Raw genomic sequence first — 22,895 nt, forward strand, 5'->3', positions numbered from 1 at the left:
AGTCCACTTTTTCACTGGGTTGTTATTATATTTTGGGATACACCAAGTGAGAATACTGGTCTTTGACAACTACCAAAGGTGTCTCTTCTTTGAACCACGCATGATGACACCAACATTTTCTCACCTTTCAGATGCCACCTTAAAGTGGTTTTTGAAGACAATTAATCATGGCAATTTAATTCTTGATGTCTCTTTTCAACAGATCTATAAACAGCAACAACAACAACAACAACAACAAGTAAACAACAGAAAATTAAAAATAATACAAGTAAAGAAAGAAAGAAAAGCAAGAAAAGCAAGAGGCTTAACAACTTTTCTCCTGATACACAAAGATGGCGCCAAAGGATAGAACGGATCAAGTTGAGCAGCGTTCGCCTCTTCGTCTCCCAAATAAAGTTTCTGACGCCAGCCCGATCATCACGAGTAATTTAAAACTACACATCAAGGAGGAGATCCAACAACACAGGTCTGTATTTTAAAGGCACTGGACACTAATTGGTAATACTCAAAATAAGTATAGCGTAAAGCCTTACTTGGTGACAAGTAATGGGGAGAGGTCGATACTATAAAACATTGTGAGAAAAGGCTCCCTCTGAAGTGACATAGTTTTTGAGAAAGAAGTAATTGTCCTCGAATTTGATTACGAGACTTCAGATTTAGAATTTTAGGTCTAAAAATAAATTATCTAAACGCACACAACTTTGTGTGACAAGGGTGTTTTTTTCTTTCATTGTTATTGTGACAAGTAGAATAATTCACATCCGGGAACTTTTCATTTATTCATACTCACCTTTTTAAATACACCGGTTAGCGCGCCCTCATCGGCCGCAAGACGTCAGAGGGCCACTCTTTCCTTTGACGTCGGAGACTTAACATCACATTATTTTCTCCGTCTTCAATTCAGGTAATTAGCATTCTATTTTCCATCCATTCTCCCCTAGATTTCATATAAATTCCTCTTGTATAAATTATTCGGAGAGTTTAGCCTATTTTATGACATGTTTCTTTTTGACAAGAGAACGGTTTTCTAGAGTTAATTTACTTAGTGTTTAGTCGGGAAAGGAAACTCCCGTTATAGATATATTTCTTTTGGATTTGAATATCCTCAAGTCTCCTCTCTTAGATTTTGTTTCTAGTTCTGCATTACTAGAGATCTAAAGTAATGCTGTACTTGTTTTCTGATTTAATGATGTAAATATTGCTGATTTTGCGGAGTTATCCTCTAATTTTGGTACAATTCCAAGATGGCGGACGCCATTAAACTTTTGGCGGGAACTTTAATTATATTATTTAGTTTGCCGTTATTTATGCTTTTCTGTTTGCCATCCATTTCCAATCTTTGGCAAATCGTTTATTATAGATAGTCTTTATCCAAGTTCACGGATTATTTCATTTATTTGTTTATTCTAAAATACATAATTTCTAGGCTGGAAAACAGCAACACTCTCGCGTCTTTTAAGGATTTCCTAATTAATTGTAAATAGTATTTGTGACTGTAAGTTTTATTCTAAATGTTCTATTTAAAGTATGTTTATTTAATTAGACTCTTTCCTTTGACGTCGGAGACTTAACATCACATTATTTTCTCCGTCTTCAATTCAGATATAAATAAAAGTCTGGAACAGCGAAGATTGTGTCCCGCAGGATCATTTATTTAAGCCGGTCACAAATGGTGGAGAATCCGGTCTGCGGAAACTACACTTACATCTTCGCTGCAAGAAATCCACTTCACTGATGAGCTGTATAGACTTCAACAAGAATCTACTGGTCCTACCCATGGTTTGACACCCTACCCATGGTTGGACATCTTTGGCCATGGTTGGACATATTCGCTACCCACCCCCACCGGACAACAGACGCTGAAGAAACCTTGATCGTCGTGTGCACCGTCGTTTGAGGCCCAGTCTTCACGTCCCTTATTTTGCGGGTAGCTTCCTCCATTGCCGAGATCCTGAACCCCCCTGATGAAACAGTAGCCCAGCCTTGAACAACTGCTTCCTGAAACTCGGTAGCATTTTCATCACAAGTCAAGAGACATTAACAATTGTTCACCGTCGGGTCTTCAACAACGGCCGAAATACCTCTCCATTTATTTTTGAACGACAAGGAAATCGGGACACTAAGATAATCACCGTGACGTCTTTAAACGATCGGGAAAACCTCACCATAGACTTCTTCGAACAGTAAGGAAAACACTACAATAGGCAATCACCGTCGGTCTTAACAATCCGTCGGAATGCCTCCCCATGGACTTCTCTCTGAACAATGAGGAAACCTGAACAATCCTACTCAACTGTTTAAAGTTGAAAGGAAAGACTCATGTGCTTGAACGGGTAAATCACTGTATTAACAAACAAAACAGGTGTATTTTAAATTCCAGAGTATTTATAGATTCTTTGAAGTTGTATTATTGTGTAATCCCCATTGAGTTTAGCTACTGAAGAATTTGTGCTTTTGTCAGATCACTTGTTTGCAAAACACTTTCATTGTATAGATTTGCTTTAAGTTCACTCACCTTTGTATTTCTATTGAGTTTGCGTTCCATTGACAGCTTGCAGCTCCATTATAGTTTTGTTTTTCTAGAACTACGAGAATTTTGGTTGCGAGTCCAAAAAAGTACAAATTTCGGTGTGAAGCATCAAAGTTTGTCTTGAGCGCCAGAAAGTCAATTGCTGCGTACGATTTTATGCTAGCCCTGGCTTGTGCTGCATAAAATTGGGTGAAGATATATATACGTTTTGTTTTGCATTTTTTTAATCACCTGCCTTTTTGAATTTGCATATCGTGTTCAATCCAGATGTGTTTTGATTTGCGATGCTAATGGTTGATTTTTGACGCATTTTCAGAAATTGAATAGCAGTGTGAATTTCTATTGTTGTTTGTAATAACAAGTTTCTAGTAGATTTGTATACAAATTTCAGGTCAACTTTGTTCTAGTCATGGCAAACGCTAGCGACACTCCTGCTGAAGAGTACCAGTTTAGGAGCGACCATCCTCCTACATTAACTCCACAACGCCCAATACAGTCTTCCCTCCCTCCACAAAGAACACGTCGACATCCAACCTCGCTCCCAGAAGAGTTTTTGAGTGATCTGGTTGAACTCCGGAAACGTGTCAGCCAGAATTTTACCGACACATTTCGGCAACAACCACAACTGCAACCACATCAAAACGCTGTCAGAAGTACTCCCCAACGACACTCTTCTTCATTCATGGAACTACCAAGCACGCCAAAACCACCACTAGTGCAAACACACTACCCATCACATGTCAATGATTCTCCTTCAAACCCTGTCAACAGCAGTGGAGCAATGCCAAGACGATATTCTTCTTCCTTCACAAACTTGCCAAGAACGAGACACAATCCTCCTAGCCCTTCTTCTCACCAACCCAGACGTCTCTCTTCATCTACTTCAAACCAACAATCTCAACATCTCCAGTTGATGCCTTCCCATCAGGTGAAAAACATTCCTACCTTCACTGGAAGTGAAAAGAATACATCAGTTGACGATTGGGTGCGAGATGCGAAGTACTTGCTGGACACAACAGCTATTCCAAAAGAGCTTCAGTTCTCAACAGTTGTGCGGTACCTGGGAGGCGCAGCCAGAAAACTCATCCTGAACCTACCCAAAGAGCTCCAGAATCCGACAGATGCGTTTGCTGAGCTCAAAGCTCAGTTTGGCGACCTATTGTCCGGAGGAGACCCTTTAGCAGAGTTCTACGAGAGAGTCCGCCGCCCAAACGAGTCAGCAAGCATCTATGCTGTTGAACTGGAAACAACCCTACGACTCACAGAGGAGCGCATGTACAGACAAATTTCCCCGCCAGACCGAAACCGAATGCTAACACAGCAGTTCATGAGAGGAGTGAAAGACGACAAAATACGACAGAGACTCGCCCCAATGAAACCTCGGGACATGGCATTTCGTGAGATGCAAGCAGAACTCCGACTCATAGAACGGGAACACAGACTGGACTCTGCTCTAACTAACAGACCATCAAGAACCCAAGCACAACCACAAACATCGACATCACCCATCCAATCAGCCTCTCCTTCAGAACAGAAGCCTCTCCTTCGTGAACAGATAGCTCGACCACATTCTGCTATCAGCCAGAAACCAGAGTATAACCCAGACCTGATGCAAGATGTCATACTTCAAATGCAGCATCTGACCCGACAAGTGGACAACTTCACACGACAACGTAGGGCTGTTCAACCCACAGTACAGCCAAACCTTCAGAACCAGAACAACAGAGTGTTTGTGTGCTACAAGTGCGGTAATGAAGGCCACATCGCAAGAGGATGTCGTAGCCCCCCTTTAAACGACCAGGGCCAGCGGTCACAGGGCACACCGCCAGAGCCCCGCAACCACTAAGCCCTTCTGCATCTGTAAAACCTCAACTAGCCCATTTCAAGCCAGAATACCAGAAGCTGATTGGACCACAAAATGAAGAGACAATCAAGATACATGGAACAAAGTGCAGAGCTCTCATCGACTCAGGTTCACAGATCACTTCCATCACATCCGACTTATGGAAGTCCCACCCGAGCCTTAGAAACCTAGAACTGACAACAGCTGATGTAATCATAGAAGGAGCAAGTGGATCGGCAGTTCCGTACCTGGGTGTAATTCCTATCACCTTAGAAGCTATGGGGTTCATCTACCAAGACGTACCTGCATTTGTTGTGCCTACCGATCCCTACAGAGCACAGGTTCCACTCCTTATAGGTACTAACGTGATACGAGCATCCAAGAAAGATCAACAACAAGAAAGAGGTCAATCCTTCATGAAACTTGTACAGGAAGAGAGTAAAGCCTGGCACACAGCCTACGTCAATTTATCTTCTTCAAATCAGGACAGCCAAAGCGGAAAGATGGGATATGCTATGTATACTGGAAGCCACTCCCGATGCATCCCCGCTGGAGAAGAAGTTGATGTCATGTGCCAAGCTCCACCAAATCCAGCAGGCGGCTCTTACACGGCTATCATCGAAGGTGCCCAAAACAACCGCGCATCTTGTCTGAGAATTGGCTGCACTGTAACTGACATCGGTCCTGACCGTCAACTCCCGGTCAGGGTACACAACATCTCTTCCAAACCAATCTCCATCAGAAGAAACTGCAATCTGGCACAAGTTTCGTATGTCCTCGCTGTTGAAGTAACGACACCAACTTTTCATCCAACTACCACTCCTCTCCTTCATGGCGGGCCGGCTGGTAGAGTGAACTCCATCTCATCCATTAATTTGGATGAACTGATTCCATCACTCGACTTAGCCAGTTCTGCCTTGCAAGATGACATGAACAAGAAGAAGCTCGCGGATCTCCTTCATAAGCATAACAGCATCTTCTCCAAAGACTCTCTAGATTTTGGCTGTACATCTACTGTGAAGCACTGCATACCACTCGTCGACAATAGACCAATCAAACTTCCGTACAGACGCATACCACCGAGTCAGTACCAAGCTGTCAGGGAGCACTTGAAAGGCATGGAGCAGGCCGAAGTCATTCGACGAAGCAGCAGCCCATACGCCTCCCCATTGGTCATTGCACACAAGAAAGACGGTTCTCTCAGGATCTGCATCGATTACAGGAAGCTCAACAGCAAGACCATTCCTGACGCCTACCCACTCCCAAGGATAGAAGAAGCCCTCGACGCTCTTGGTAACGCCTCTATCTTCACAACCCTTGACTTAACGTCAGGCTACTGGCAAGTAGAAATGGACGAAAAGGACAAAGCAAAGACCGCGTTTACTACTCCGATGGGTCTCTACGAATGCAACCGCATGCCATTCGGTCTCCAGAACGCTCCTGCTACTTTCCAGCGCCTAATGACGATGTGCCTCGGTGAGCTGAATTACTCAACTTGTTTGCTCTACCTCGACGACATCATCGTCTTTTCATCCACATTTGACGAGCATATTGAGCGCTTGGATCAGGTCTTCACGTGTCTCCTTCAACATGGACTGAAACTCAAGCCTCAAAAGTGCCACTTACTCCAGTCAGAAGTCAAGTATCTGGGACACATCGTCTCTTCGAAAGGTGTGTCCACTGACCCTGAAAAGATCGAACAGGTACGGGAATGGCCAACTCCAACCACTCACAAAGAACTACGAAGCTTCCTAGGGTTCACTGGGTACTACCGTCGCTACGTGAACGGCTATGCGAAGATAGTTGCACCACTGTACAAGCTCACGGCAGGCAACCCGACACGACGAAAAGGAAAACAGGCACCTACCAAACCACCCCCTTATATCTGGACAAAAGAGACACAAGCATCGTTTGACCAGCTGAAACAAGTGATGATTTCAGCCCCCATCCTCGGTTACGCTGACTACAAGAAGCCTTTTCTTCTTCAAACCGATGCTTCTGGTGTTGGGCTTGGAGCGGTCCTCAGTCAGAACCAAGATGGACAAGAACGCGTCATAGCCTACGCCAGCAGAGGTTTAAATCCAGCAGAGTCGAGATATCCAGCACACAAGCTAGAATTCCTGGCAATGAAATGGGCAGTAACGGATAAGTTTAGAGACTACCTTCTCGGCAGTACTTTCACTGTGTACACCGACAACAACCCGTTACTCTACGTCACCACCACAGCTAAGTTGGACGCAACAGGCCAACGGTGGGTTGCTGCCCTTTCTCAGTTCTCCTTCACTGTGAAGTATAAACCTGGTAAGAACAACGCAGTCGCAGATGCTCTCTCCAGAAAACAACACCCAGTCCCATACTCTACGTCAGTCTCCTTCACAACACAACCTGCTGATGATGTCCCAAAACCCCTCTCCTTCACAACAGAGATTCCAACCGATGTGGTCAATGCCATATGTACTGGTCACCCCAATACAGGCCAACTCTTCATAGAGCCCGCAAACTGTCAAGTCACAACCAGAGGACAGGCAAAGCTTCTCAATCCCAAACCAGCAACCAGTGAGACAGACGAAATGCCAAGGCTAACTACCAAGCAAATTGCCCTTGCACAACGTGATGATCCAGATTTATCACGAGTCCTATTCTTCCTCGAACACGGTCAGAAACCAAATCAACAACAGCGAAGCAGAGAGACAACTGAATGTAAGATCTACTTCAGACAGTGGGACAAGCTAAGACTTAAAGAAAACATCCTCTACAGAGTTCGTAAGACAACTGACGACACACTCTCACACCAACTTCTCCTTCCTAAGTGTTACCGAGCAACAGCCATGTCCGGTCTACACGATGACATTGGCCATCTGGGTTTTGAACGAACGCTAGATATGATCCGTAACAGGTTCTTCTGGCCCAGAATGGCTAAAGATGTCAAAGACTGGTGTGTGAAGTGTAAACGTTGTTGTCTTCGAAAAACATCTCCTTCAAAAGTCAAAACTCCACTCGTCTCTATCTTCAGTACAGAACCCCTTGAGCTCATCTGCATCGATTACCTCAAACTAGAGCGGAGCAAAGGTGGTTTCGAAAACGTACTTGTCATCACAGACCACTTTACCAAGTACGCTCAGGCATTTGCGTCACGAGACCAGAAAGCGGAAACAGTAGCAAAAATACTTTGGGAGAACTTCATCTTACATTATGGCTTCCCTACTCGCATACACTCCGACCAAGGCCGAAATTTCGAAAGCCAGCTCATCCAGGAATTGTGCAAGGTCTCTGGCATAAAGAAGAGCAGAACAACACCGTACCACCCTCAAGGAAACGGCGTTACGGAGAGGTTCAACTCTACTCTCCTTAACATGTTGGGCACACTGGAAGAGGAACAAAAGAGAGATTGGAAGAAGTATGTGGGCGTCATGACGCATGCGTACAACGCGACGCGTCACGACACCACGGGGTACGCACCATTCTTTTTGATGTTCGGACGCCATCCCAACTTGCCGATAGACCTCTTGTTTGGTTGCCACTCACCAACTGATGAAGCGCCAGAGTATGACGAGTACGTGGAAGAGTTCAGAGAAAGATTACTGTTTTCATATGACCAAGCCAACAAAACTTCACATCACGCAAAAGCCAAACAGAAACGCATCTATGACAAGAAAACCCAAGAAGCCCCACTCCGAGCAGGCGATCGAGTCCTTGTGCAAGTGAAACACTTCGAAGGAACACACAAATTAGCAGACCGATGGGAATCTAACCCCTACACGGTCGTCACCAAACACGAAAACATTCCTGTCTACAAGGTACGCTCACTAGGGGATGGAAAGGAGAGAACAGTACACAGAAACCTTCTCACCCCGTGTATGTTCTTCCCCATGTCTTCTTCAGAAAACTCTCCTTCAGAAAACTTTTCTTCAGCCACGTCTCCTTCATCAGACAGAGAAGAGAAACTGGAGAGAGGGAGGCAGTTGTTGGCAGTATGGAAGAGTCGCCAGATGACTAGAACAAAGTAGACAATTTGCCCGAAATTTTAACTTGTATATTTCCCCCGAGTGCTTAACAAGTTTTGTGTGTATTTCTAATTTCAGCCATAGTTCACCAGATAGTCATTTTTACCCGTTAGTTTACATCAGATGACTATTGGTAATAATGGTATAGATTGATTTTGCATTGTTTTATGTTCACCATGAACAAAGATAACAGTGGTGCTCTCTAAAGTAAAATGAGCATGTAGTGAGTAAGATTTACTTTGCCTACTTTTCCCCCATTTGATGTGTATAAATATCAAATTAATGTATTTGCAAGGTTTAGCAGAGTAACTAGACTATTGCGATTGTATACATTTTTGTCAATGTGCATAATTAGTTTGTGTGCAGCTGTAAGTAAACACTATGTCGAGGACGACATTTTTTTTAAAGCAGGGGAGGATGTGACAAGTAGAATAATTCACATCCGGGAACTTTTCATTTATTCATACTCACCTTTTTAAATACACCGGTTAGCGCGCCCTCATCGGCCGCAAGACGTCAGAGGGCCACTCTTTCCTTTGACGTCGGAGACTTAACATCACATTATTTTCTCCGTCTTCAATTCAGGTAATTAGCATTCTATTTTCCATCCATTCTCCCCTAGATTTCATATAAATTCCTCTTGTATAAATTATTCGGAGAGTTTAGCCTATTTTATGACATGTTTCTTTTTGACAAGAGAACGGTTTTCTAGAGTTAATTTACTTAGTGTTTAGTCGGGAAAGGAAACTCCCGTTATAGATATATTTCTTTTGGATTTGAATATCCTCAAGTCTCCTCTCTTAGATTTTGTTTCTAGTTCTGCATTACTAGAGATCTAAAGTAATGCTGTACTTGTTTTCTGATTTAATGATGTAAATATTGCTGATTTTGCGGAGTTATCCTCTAATTTTGGTACAATTCCAAGATGGCGGACGCCATTAAACTTTTGGCGGGAACTTTAATTATATTATTTAGTTTGCCGTTATTTATGCTTTTCTGTTTGCCATCCATTTCCAATCTTTGGCAAATCGTTTATTATAGATAGTCTTTATCCAAGTTCACGGATTATTTCATTTATTTGTTTATTCTAAAATACATAATTTCTAGGCTGGAAAACAGCAACACTCTCGCGTCTTTTAAGGATTTCCTAATTAATTGTAAATAGTATTTGTGACTGTAAGTTTTATTCTAAATGTTCTATTTAAAGTATGTTTATTTAATTAGACTCTTTCCTTTGACGTCGGAGACTTAACATCACATTATTTTCTCCGTCTTCAATTCAGATATAAATAAAAGTCTGGAACAGCGAAGATTGTGTCCCGCAGGATCATTTATTTAAGCCGGTCACATTATCTCGCAACTTAGACGACATATTGAGCTCCAATTTTCACAGGTTTTTTAGTTTATGCATATGTTGAGATACACCAAGTAAGAAGACTGGTCTTTGGCACTAACCAATAGTGCCCAGTGACTTTGAAAGAGCATTGAACAAGTTTATGTGGGTAACTATATAAGCATTGACTAGACTTATTAAGATATAGAAAAGTTTGCGGTAACAAAGTAAGTTTGGGGCAGGGCATACCAGTAGATGTTATCATTGACAGTGGAGCTTCAGTAAATATCATTGACAAAAGTCTGTGGGAGGAATTGAAAGGTAAAAGAATTCACTGTAAATCTGAAAGAAGTAATAAGAAGTTGTATGCATATGGATCAACAAATCCATTAAAGGTTCTTGGTAAATTTGTAACCAAAATTAAAGTTGATGGTATGAGTCATGAAGACACTGAAGTAGAAGCAGATTTTTATGTCACAGAAAGTAAAGGGCCTGCACTTCTAGGTAAAGATACAAGTGTTGAACTGGGTGTGCTTAAGATTGGTGTAAACCTTGTGGCTGGAGAAGTGATAGATAGTTATCCAGAATAGTTATCCAGAAGGGGTAGGAAAGTTGAAGGACCATAAGCTGAAGTTGCACATTGACAAAGAGGTTAGACCAGTGGCACAACACATGTACCGGGTACCATACACCTTAAGAGAGAAGGTCAGTGACAAACTAGATGAATTAGAGTCACTAAGTATAATAGAGAAAGTTAATCACCCAACTTTGTGGGTAAGCCCAGTGATTGTTGTACCCAAACCAAATGGCGATATTCGACTGTGTGTTGATATGCGACAAGCCAATAAGGCCATAATCAGAGAAAGGCATCCTATTCCTACTGTTGATGAGATTTTGTACAATATGAATGGTAGTGAAGTTTTCAGTAAGTTAGATATGAAGTATGGGTATCACCAGATAGAATTGGAAGAAGATTCACGAAAAATCACAACGTTTGTAACCCATAAAGGCCTGTATAGGTATACACGATTGATGTTTGGCATAAGTGCAGCACCAGAGAAGTACCAGCAAGTAATAGCTCAGGTACTACATGATTGTGAAGGAGTTCAAAACATATCAGATGATATTGTTGTTCATGGAAAAAACCAAGCAGAGCACGATGAAAGACTAGTGAAAGTCATGCAGAGACTGAAGGAAAAGAACTTGACCTTAAATAAGGAAAAGTGTCAGTTTGGTTTGACAAAGATTACGTTCATGGGTCATGTGTTATCCAAAAACGGAGTTGAGCCCACAGAGGGGAGAATCAAAGCCATGAAAGAGGCAAGACCCCCCAACAATGCAGCCGAAATCAAGAGTTTTCTGGGACTTGTGAATTTCTCAGCACGATACATTCCAAATTTGGCCACTGTGGCTGAACCATTGCGTAGGCTGACTAGAAAAAATGAGAAGTTCACATGGGGCAAAGAACAACAAAACAGTTTTGATGTGTTGAAGGATTGCCTAACTAAGACTGAGACATTAGGGTATTACCGTCTTGATGCTACACGTACACAACTTGTTACGGATGCAAGTAATGTTGGTTTAGGGGCTGTGTTACTTCAAGAATATGAAGGGGAAACTAGAGTCATTAGTTATGCCAGTAGGACATTAAGTGATGTGGAGACAAGGTACTCTACTACTGAGAAAGAAGCACTTGCCGTTGTGTGGGCATGTGAGAAATTTCAGATATATCTATATGGATTGAATTTCGAATTGATCACAGATCATAAACCACTAGAAGTGTTGTATGGGCCAAAGTCAAAACCAAATGCCAGAATTGAGAGATGGGTGTTAAGATTAATGCCATTCACATATACAATTCGATATGCACCTGGGCCACAAAACATTGCAGATGTGTTGTCAAGGTTGGTAAAAAGCAATGTAGCTGATAAACCAAACACACTAGCAAATAAAGCTGAGGAGTATGTTAAGTTTGTTGCAGAACAGGCAACACCCAAAGCTTTAACTACACGTGAAGTGGAAGAAGCATCAAAGGACGATGCAGAATTGATCAAAGTTAGAAAGTGTCTAGCGAAAGGTGATTTTGATAAATCCAGTGTTAATTAATTTCCAATCAGGAATGAGTTGAGTTCAATCGGTTACCTGGTGTTGAGAGGAACAAGATTAGTCATACCTAAGACGTTACGTACAAAATGTGTAGAATTAGCACATCGTGGTCATTTGGGCATAGTAGGCACAAAACAAAGGTTGAGAAGTAAAGTGTGGTGGCCAAACATGGATAAAGATGTTTTGAGATTAGTTCGATCATGTCATGGATGTCAACTAGTAAGTGCGATGCCCAACCCAGAACCATTGCATCCAACGCAAATGCCTACGGGTCCTTGGCAGGACTTGGCCATTGACCTACTGGGACCTCTCCCATCAAAACACTATGTGTTTGTTGTGGTAGACTATTACAGTAGATTTTATGAAGTAGAAATTATGAAAGATACTACAACAGCTAAGATTGTGAATGCACTGGAGAATATGTTCTCTCGTTATGGGCTACCAAGGTCAATTACCTCGGACAACGGCCCACAGTTCAGGTCAGAAGTGTTCAAGGAATACTTAAATGAAAATGGTATTAACCATAGATTAGTGACACCTCTGCACCCTGCAGCAAATGGTGAAGTTGAACGACAAAACAGATCGCTGATGAAGCGCATTAGAATAGCTCATGCTCAGTCACAGGACTGGAAAAGGGAAATCCGGTCATACATGTTTGCGTACAGAACAACTCCTCATAGCACTACAGGTGTGTCCCCAGCTGAGTTAATGTTTGGGCGAAAACTCAGAACAAAATTGCCACAAATAGAGGAGTTAGAGTACAGAAATGATGAGGAAGTTCAAGACAGAGATGCTCTGATGAAACACAAAAATAAGTTGTATGTAGATAACAAAAGAAGAGCAGAAGAAAGTGATCTGAAAAAGGGAGATGCTGTACTGGTGAAGCAAAGTCAACAAAACAAAATGAGTACACCATTTCATGCAGTGCCATACACATTAGTGGAGAAACAGGGTAACAGTTGCACTGTTGAATCTCCAGAGGGAGTGAAATACAAAAGAAATAGCACTCATGTAAAGAAATACCAGCAAACAGAGTCTGACACTAGTCAGGAGAGTATCGAAGATCCAATACAGAATGAGGATATTAGTGGAGACATTGTAGACCCACAAGTCTCCATCTCAAGTCCAATGCTAGGTTCACCAAGGGCAGTTCGTACAACGAGAAACTGTCTCCCTAAGCGTTTTGATGATTTTGTAATGGATGTTTAGATAAAACTTAAAGTATGTGTTATAAGCAGTAAGCACAGGATGTAAGGGTAAATATTGTTTACCAGAGGAGATACAAGATAAGTAACAAATGTTTTCTGGGATAGTTTTAAATATCTCACCAACATAAAATTTGCAATATCCCGGTCTAAGTCTAATATGATAAGTCATAGTATGGACTACTGTATTTTAAAAGAAACACAATTGTTTTGTTAAATGGTTAACATTGTTTAAACTTGATGATGTTGTTAAAAGTTAAAGTTTGATACTGTGCGTTTACTTTCCAGTTTAACTAAGGGTTTGTTATTTTAAGAAAGGAGAGAATGTAGTGTTCACGTGATCACACTGTAATACATGTAATGTTATACATTTATGCAAATGAGTTGGCCTCGTGTAAGAGTACATGGAAAGGGGGTGGAAAACCGAGGAACGGAATAAAGACACATGTTGATGCACATAAGATTGAATTCGTCTATAGTATTGGTTTAATCCGTATGTCTAGTAAGACTCTACAAACACCATGTAATAACAATCTCTAAATGAGTTGGGGTGGTTCTGAAAAGAACCGTTGGATTAACTCGATGTTTCGATCAGTATGCTCTGATCGTCTTCTGGAGAATGATGGACTCTGATGCTGCATGCTGCTTAAGTACTGGGCGGTGGATCAGCGGTGATGCATGAAGGCGGGAAATAGAGGCGGGAAGTGAACTCGATGATGCGTGGTGAAACCTGTTGTGGAGCCTTGGGTGGTGTGTGGGGGGTGTGTGCTCACTGAACCGTGTCAGTAGGAACAAGCACAGGGGATAGTGACGGTGTGGGGCCTAGGTGACTGAGGGTATAGATGACCCAAAGCAGTCTAATGGTTGGGGGCCTAGGGGGTGACCGTGGATATAGAAGATCCATTGGTCGTAGACTTATTAAATCATTGATCTACATCATAGAACATAGAACTAGATCCAAATGTTGCACACTGTTTTTCCCTTGCCCAATTCACAACTTTAATCACAACACTTACTTAACGCTTCACCTAGACTATGGAACTCTCTTCCCAACAATCTCTTCCCAACGATCTCAAAGAATGTTCCACGCTTGAGCAATTCAAATCTAAACTTAAAACTCACCTTTTTAATCACAGAAGCGCTTTGAGACTTTTTTTTTAATAAGCGCTATATAAGAACTATTATTATTAATGCTTAAAACCTCTTCTCCCAAAACAGGTCCAACGATGTCCTCCCCCGTTTCTTGCTTCAAATGTCGACGATGACCACTCTCCTTCCTTCACACTGGGAGAAATACCCTGTCGATATGAAACTGTTCCTTGAGAAGGAACTGTTCGATCCGGTCCTCAAACACGTTCTGGAGTCCCAAGATCTGTTAAATTGGTGCCGGTCTGTGAAGACAGTTCATCCTCTCATTACACCAGGTTAGTGCAAGCATAATTACACGCAGGCCATGGTCTCTGCCCCTGGTCCGTGCCTTGGTGCCCTTCAACAGTTTTGATTGAGTTCCTGCAGCAGTGTTGTAGCCATGGTGGGCGGTGTCGGGCAGGCCTGCAGCAGTGTTGTAGCCATGGTGGGCGGTGTCGGGCAGGCCTGCAGCAGTGTTGTAGCCATGGTGGGCGGTGTCGGGCAGGCCTGCAGCAGTGTTGTAGCCATGGTGGGCGGTGTCGGGCAGGCCTGCAGCAGTGTTGTAGCCATGGTGGGCGGTGTCGGGCAGGCCTGCAGCAGTGTTGTAGCCATGGTGGGCGGTGTCGGGCAGGCCTGCAGCAGTGTTGTAGCCATGGTGGGCGGTGTCGGGCAGGCCTGCTCAGAACTAACAAATTTTGCTCAGCATTCTGAGCAAAATCAAATCTGATCTATTATTCTGTATCGGGCTCAACAATCAAACCATGAAACAGCATGATGGTGTAGATGTAATCCATATATGTACCTCATCGTACCCTCCGCTCCAGCTCCACCTCTCAACTAGTCCCATACATCACTCGCACAAAGTCATATGGCCACCGCTCGTTCTCATATTCTTCACCCTCACTCTGGAACAACTTGCCGCACAACATCAGAACTGCTCCAAACGAGAACATTTTCAACATCTGCTGAAAAAATTTACCTGTTTACTCATTAATTTTTGTTAAGCGCTTCGCAACTTTTGTGTGAAGCGCTATAGAAATGCCGTTCATTATTATTATTATTATTTTCCACAGTGGACACAGCGCGCAGCCAGCGCTCTATAAAGTTATCACTTTAAAACTGTGCTTTCTTACTGAGTGATTTCTTGAGACCAACTTTTTACTGAATTAAGATTATGACAAAGACCTGCATGAATCATGTGCTGCTATCCTGGGCTATGAAAGCTAATGATGGAAACAATTATATAAATAGGAAGTTGCAAATGAGTCTACTTGTGGTTTCTCAAATTCCAACACAAAAAGAATTACCCTAGAAAGTCTCTGTGTGCATTAAAGGAACACGTTGGCTTGGATCGGACGAGTTGGTCTATAAAAAGCGTTTGAAATTGTTTGTTATGAAACGCATGGTAAGAAAGATGTTTACAAAGTAGAATATAATTATCCACACAAGTATCACTCAAATTGCACGGTTTTCTTTATACGTCGCGAACTAACACGGTCGGCCATTTATGGGAATCAAAAATTTGACTCCAAGAATGGCCGACCGTGTTACTGGACGAGGTAAAAAGAAAACCACGCAATTTCGAGGGATATTTGTGTAGATCATTGTATTCTACTTTGACAACATCTTTCCAACCATAACGATTATTTAAAAAACTGTTACAGGACGCTTTTCAAGGACCAACTCGACCGATCCAAGGAAACGTGTTCCTTTAAGATTACGATTGGCCGAAGAACTTTCCCACGGATCCAATAAACTGTAATTATTTGAAATCTAATGGCATGATTTATAAAGAAAAGTAAAAAAGAGTGATAGAATAAAACCATGGAGGCCTACATGTACCAAAATCCTACTTTTTTTACCTGTCACAATTTCTTAGGAGATGGCAACTGTCTCCTGCATGCTGTTTCATTGGCCTTGTGGGGGATTGAGGATGATGACTTGATATTGCGCACCGCCCTCTATCGGCTCCTCAAGGAGGATACTGACAGGAGAAACTATTTGCGTTGGCAACGCGAACGCTTGAGATTGGACGCTGCTATACCAGATTCTGGACTGGTGTACAATACTACTGTAAGTTATAAATTAACGCGAACGCTTGAGATTGGATGCTGCTATACCAGATTCTGGACTGGTGTACAATACTACTGTAAGTTAGAAATTACACAACCACAAAATGTTTGTCCTTAGGATGGGACACAAAGAGGTTGGTTCCATGTGTTGTGTAGCACACATAAAAGAACCCAGTGCACTTATATCAACAACAGAAGGGATTCACCCAGGTGTTCCCGGTTTGATTGGCAGAATGTTGCGCCACAGCACCTTGTAAACCATACATGGTACTGTGTAAAAAGAGTAGGTCTCGTAATTCAAACATAGTCCCACATTCCCTGCAGGGAATACATGTACTGTATATTAAAGCGCCTTGAGCTGGGACGACATGATTGTACACATATTTGTAACCTTCATTTGATTTTTTAATTGTGTGACTGATGCAATATAATCTGCTGATTGTGACTGTCTTTTTGAGTTTGAGAATAAACTATTTTATCCGTCCAATTGGAATATCTTTACAGGAGTGGGGTAGTGAGTGGGAGATGGTAAAAGAAATTGCAAGACCAGATCAACGTCCCCCCGAGACACAGGGTCTCCTGTTCGAGAGCCTTGAGCAGTTCCACGTCTTCATGCTGGCCAACATGCTACGTCGCCCGATCATCATCATTGCCGAAGACATGATGCGCAGTAATCTGGGTCTCTCATTACAACCTCAGCACCTCCAGGGCATATACCTGCCTTTGAACTGGGATCCAAGTGTTTGCTACCGCTACCCGATACTCCTGGGGTTCTACCAAAATCACTTCTGTCCGTTGCTGGTGACCGGAACGGAGGATTTTGAGGATGATGGCAACGAGTTCCTCTTTCCGATAGTACACCAAGACCTGACGCCAATGAAGGTACACTTCTTGGAGGAGGGGGAAGAGCATCAGGTCCAGGTGCTTCTGGAGAAGTACCTCATCCTTGAGGAGATCAACCACATGGGGAAAAGTCTCAGTCGCACCCATGGACTCCCTGGAGCAAGACTCGTCGCCAAGAGTGGAAGTCAGGACGTAGACCTCATGACTGCATACTTTAAGCTGTCAGAGACCCATTATCGTTCATACTTGGAGATGGAATATGGGAACAACGATGAGGGTATGGAGCCCACCAACAAGGACAAGGTGAAGTCACTTGTTGGAGCTAAGTCGCAGCCGTATATAAGTCCAACGCAACAACTACCTAAGTTTTCCTGGTCTGGTTCTGGAGCACCTATAAGTCAACCTGAGGTCAAGGCTGTACCTAACCTGCCCTTACGAAAAGCTCATTCTCTGGTACTACAGGTGTGTAAGACTGAAGGGTGTATCTACTACAGATCCATGAGCACCGGGGAGTACTGCCACGAGTGCTTCGTCAAGAAACAACAACAAGCTCAGTGTAAGGGGGCCGGCTGCCTCAATCCAGCAGAAAATGGTTGCCAGGATCTCTGTCGAGTCTGTTTTGATCAGAGGGAATTGATTGGGGATGCAGGCAGTAAGCCGAGTGCACCTTCAATGAGCAAAATGAGTCTAAATCCAGGTTGTCCAGATCCTGCTAAAATGTCCGCTGCAACAAGTAGCCCTAGAGACATCTTGACGGACACTAGGCCACACCAGATGTCCAAACCCAAAACAGAGTCTCCTTCTTCGAGCCCAGAGTATGAACTTAACTCCATGGTTGTCCATCAAAAGCAGGCCACAAAGAAGTGCATCATGGAGGAGTGCCCACTAACTGGGAATCCAAAATTTAGTGACATGTGTAGCAAGTGTTACAATGAAAGTGTGGAGATTGAGAAGGGCCTGAAGAAAAAGCAGCAAGCACCTGCTGCTGTCGCCAGGAATACAGGATTCTTGGCAGCTGCTGCTGAGCCACCAAAAGATGTGCTTCCAGAGAGTAAAGGAACCTCAAAGTACACAGTCAAGAAGAATATCTGCGCCACCGCTGGCTGTGATGGCATTCGCCTTGATGGCACAGGTTATGCCGGATACTGTCATCTGTGCTACAAGAGAAATACTGGCAAGATGTCGCAGGACAACCAAACCGTCTACGGAGCATCTGGTGGCTCGTCTGAAAATGAGACCTATGCCAATTTTCCTTACCACTATGGTCATTGTAAAGAAGTAAGACCTTCTCCTGAAGTGGTAAAATCTGGTGGCTCATCTGAAAATGAGACCTATGCCAATTTTCCTTACCACTATGGTCATTGTAAAGAAGTAAGACCTTCTCCTGAAGTGGTAAAATCTAGAGAAGGTGAAAGCCATGCTACTGGTTTGGGTTTTCCTGAGCCGCAAAAGACAAGCGAGAAGACTGTGTCGCAGAATCCCTTTGCAGATCTGAAGACCCACCTGGCGACAGCAGCACCCGTTGTAGCTCCAGCAGGTGGCAAGGTTAAAATGTGTGCACATCATCTTTGCGACAAACCGGCGTCCCCGCCTGGGTTCATGCTATGTGGGCAGTGCAGCCTCATAGCGTCGATGTTCCAGCAGCAGCAGGTTGAGAACGAGAAACCCAAATCTAAATCAGAATCTAATTCAAAACAGGCTGAGAACTCTGGCAGTGAGAAGACGCCGTCTGAGCCAGTTGAACCTGTCTACAAGCCCATAGGTAAGCAACTGACTATTTTTTGTAAGAATTTTGTATCCCACAAAACAAAGAGATTATTACATGTATCCAGATAGTTTTAACAAGCTTTTGTTGTAAGAGGAGATACAGCATTTTTGTCAAAACTTGATATACAGAAGATACACAAAGCGTTGAACACATTTCATTTCAAGCAAAACCGAAACCAAAAACAACAATGTTTGTGGGGTAATTGTGAGATGGTGAGAATTTGGCCAGTTTATGTTTGTTATTAAAGAAAACTTCAAAGTATAAAACACTTTCAGTACAGCTATCTTAGTCGTGCACCTTGCCACACCAAATTACTGAACAATTATTTTTTCAATTTGTTCTTTACACAGAAATAAAGAAGCAGACTTCCAATTTCAAGAATACTCGTATCCTACGGAAAGAATGTCAGGCTCCAGGAGGTAAGAATGTATTTTTGTCCTAGCCCTTTCTTTGCATATCCTTTTCCTTAAAGGCATCGGACACTTGCGTAATTAGCATTGTCTAAGGCCCATACTTCATGTATCTTAACTTTATAAATATATAAAATAAAAAAAACTGTGAAAATTTAGGCTCAATCGGTCATCGGAGTCGTGAGAAAATAACGGGAAAACCCACTCTTGTTTCCGCAAGTTTCGCTGTGTCATGACATGTGTTTAAAATAAATCCGTAATTCTCGCTAACGAGAATTTATATTGTTTTAATGTTTTCTCAAAAAGTAAAGCATTTCATGGAATAATATTTCAAGAGAAGTCTTTCACCATTACCTTCTGTAAACCCTGTAAGTTTTATTTGTAAATCTGTGAGCTTTCTTCTTTTCTGTACCGAAAGTGTATAATTGCTTTAAAGCCCCTTCAACTATTTTTACTGGTTTTCTTTTTCCTAAACTTTTTATGTGTAGTTTGTTAAAGGTATTTTTTACTGCTTTGGCCCTCGAACATGCTGGAACTGGAGAGAGTGCGCGAATATAAATTCAATTAATCATTACTAATTATTGTTATTGTTGTAAGATATGTGTTGGGGTCCGAAGACTGATGTAGTGTGGGGGTCCAAAGCGGCTGCTAAATACTGGAAATGAAGTTTTAAAGACACACAGGTTCTGTTTTCTCTCCGCCAATGTAGTTGACCCTTTATTGAATTGTTGAGTGACCTAACCTGCACAATTGATATCTGATGAAGATTGTGCAGGCGGTGATAAAATACACAAAGATACATTAATTAAACTCCTGCTTTAGTACGACAATACTTAGGACCTCTCAATATCAATTCATCTCTTAAAATCTCAATAGACACTAGACTCAGTTAACTGGGATATATTAATGGCACAGCAGTACTGGGCAATGGGGATATGAGACACAAACATACATCGTTGAGCGCCCAACTTCACTTACACCATTTTCACACAGAAATAAACACCCATTCCCCCAATGTCCAACAGAGCCATTGCCATACATACATCCGTCCATACATAGCAACGTTAACATTAACTTCTACATGTACTTGACTGCGCGTGTATGTACCGCAACACAGCATAGCTTATAACTCTAACCAACGCACATGTATATCCTAAAGCGTCACCTCCAAATCTGTGACCCACACAAGTTTTCTAACTGTAAAATTACTCTTTTTAGTCAAAGAAATTCCCAAAATCTACAACAGAATATGAATCTATGGATATTTGCGGATATAATGAAAATAAGCATGAGTCAATAACATTGCATTATAATGATTAAATAAAAGGTTTAAAAATACGGATAAAGTTTTGCATCCTCACCTGATGAAGATTGTGCAGGCGGTGAGGAGCGTGGGGGGGGTCTCTAAACTTCAAAGGGCGCCACCCCGCATCCTCAGCGGAGAGAGAATAACTTTATACTATAACAATTAAACAATTGCTCCAATAATAAAGGAACAACTCCTCACAACCTTCCCCGCCTAGTAGTCATCGTCCCTTGATGACCAGGGGTATGGTCTAAGAATAACTTTATACTATAACAATTAAACAATGCTCCAATAATAACGGAACAACTACTCAAGAAAAACTTTATACTATAACAATTAAACAATGCTCCAATATAAAGGAACAATTCCTCACATTATTAATCTTTATTTTTGGCAGGATGTGTGGATCAAATGTTCGGAGATCCCGAGCTGAAGGATCTGTGCTCTAGATGCTTCTCCAAGATGATGATGAAGCGAACACGCACTCAGAGGTCACCCAAAGATCCTCTCGCCTTGACCAATCAAGAGCCAATCTACAGCAACACAGCCCCGCTCAATCCCTCACCACGCCCCTCCCCGCCCCCACCTCGCGCCCACACTGGGTACATGGAACTACACGGCACTGGCCAACACTCCCCAAAGAGGAATTCATTACCCAGGAACTATCAGCCGTGCGCCCGACCCGGCTGCACCCAGCAAGCCAACCTTCAGATCCTGGAGGGGTACTGTAACGACTGTCACCAGGTCTACCGCACTAACAAGGTGCTGGAGTACGCCGTCGTGGTGCCAGCACAAGCCCCCGCTCCTAAACCCATTCCCCCCAGCAGAGGGCGCTTTGCGTTCTCGTCCCAATCAACGGTCCCTGAGGGCTGGATGCATGGCGGCGGGCAGGGCTTTGGTGTTGGGACCGCCAGAGAGCCAAGCAGACCCATTGAAGAGAATAGAATGGACGAGGGGCCGCCTCAAGCTGAGCCTAACCGCACTGATATGAAATGTAAGAGTGACGGCTGCCCAAACTACGGTAACCCTCGTTGCCAAGGCTATTGCAACAGTTGTTTCAGACACATGAAAAAATAGGAAGATTACAGAGTTGTAAACCCAGTTTAAATTGGAAGCAAAGCAAAAAGAAGATAAATGCAAAGAAGATAAATACAAAGAAAAGCTGATTCAGTTGTGTGATCTCTAAACTATACACAAAAGCGGCTTTTTCATGTGGAAACTGTTGGTTCGCCCACTTGGGATGACTGCTTTTTACATGAAAGTCAAATTTAAATGTACAATGTCTGCATTTTTAACTCTGTAGCTCATGTAGGTGTAACGCACACAAAGAACAGAGTGATTTTATTATTATTAATATTATTATTAAAAGAGAAGGGTGTTCCTGGTTTGATTGGCAGCATATTGCACCACAACACCTTGTAAACCACTACATTGTGCTATGTAAGTAGTTCGCACCGGTGTTCCTGGTTTGGGCAGCATATTGTGCCACAGCACCTTGTAAACCATTACATTGTGCTATGTAAGTAGTTCGCACCGGTGTACCTGGTTTGATTGGCAGCATATTGCACCACAACACCTTGTAAACCATTACATTGTGCTATGTAAGTAGTTCGCACCGGTGTTCCTGGTTTGGGCAGCATATTGTGCCACAGCACCTTGTAAACCATTACATTGTGCTATGTAAGTAGTTCGCACCGGTGTACCTGGTTTGATTGGCAGCATATTGCACCACAACACCTTGTAAACCATTACATTGTGCTATACAAAAGGGGTAGGTCTCATAATTCAAAAGAAGTCCCACATACCTTGCAGGAAAATATTGTATGTTAAAGCGTTTTGAGCGTCACTGAGTGACGGATATGCGTGCTATATAAGAAGCCACTATTATTATTATTATGTTTGTGTGTGACTTGTGTGCATAATTGCTAAAATAATTGGGAAAATACTGTTTACCGAAAGTGTCCAATGGCTTTAAAAGGCATCTTTTGTAATAGAAGCTGACCGGGCTTTATTTCAGAAAACTATTCAAGAAAACAAAATTGTGTTTAGCAAATATTTCTGCAAAGTACCAGTGCATGGTACTTTTGTGAATTCCTTTATATTGTTTTCATACCAGAACAATTTATTTTATAATAATTATATAAATAATATTTATAATAGTAGGTATTCAATTGGAACAACATTGCTTTGTCTTTTTTTATATTTAAATTAACCTAATTATCCAAGTTTGATTGGAATTGATTTTTGTTATATATTGATAATCAGAAAATGTACATCTTCTGCAAAAATGTAAAAATTGTTTTTCCCGGTTAACATAATTTGTATCACCTAGTAGATGGAATAATCA

General features: G+C 42.3%; 1 protein-coding gene across 3 annotated transcripts; it reads left to right on the forward strand.

Moving 5' to 3' along the window:
• Nucleotides 1–226: 226 nt before the first annotated feature.
• On the forward strand, nt 227–22,165 carry LOC117296993. 3 transcript variants are annotated; one of them, XM_033780103.1, is made up of 7 exons: nt 227–466; nt 14,240–14,445; nt 16,029–16,222; nt 16,726–18,328; nt 18,422–18,826; nt 19,183–19,251; nt 20,946–22,165. In XM_033780103.1, exons 1-7 carry the CDS (start codon nt 333–335, stop codon nt 21,623–21,625), a joined length of 3,291 nt encoding a protein of 1,096 aa, XP_033635994.1. In that variant the 5' UTR covers nt 227–332; the 3' UTR covers nt 21,626–22,165. The 3 variants fall into 3 exon arrangements, with proteins under 3 accessions (XP_033635994.1, XP_033635993.1, XP_033635995.1); XM_033780102.1 differs by having other exon boundaries at nt 16,726–18,826; XM_033780104.1 differs by lacking the exons at nt 227–466; nt 14,240–14,445 and having other exon boundaries at nt 16,220–16,298; nt 16,726–18,826.
• The last annotated feature ends 730 nt before the right edge of the window (nt 22,166–22,895 follow it).

The sequence above is a fragment of the Asterias rubens genome, chromosome 11 (assembly GCF_902459465.1).
Source record: "Asterias rubens chromosome 11, eAstRub1.3, whole genome shotgun sequence".
Classification (NCBI taxonomy): domain Eukaryota; kingdom Metazoa; phylum Echinodermata; class Asteroidea; order Forcipulatida; family Asteriidae; genus Asterias; species Asterias rubens.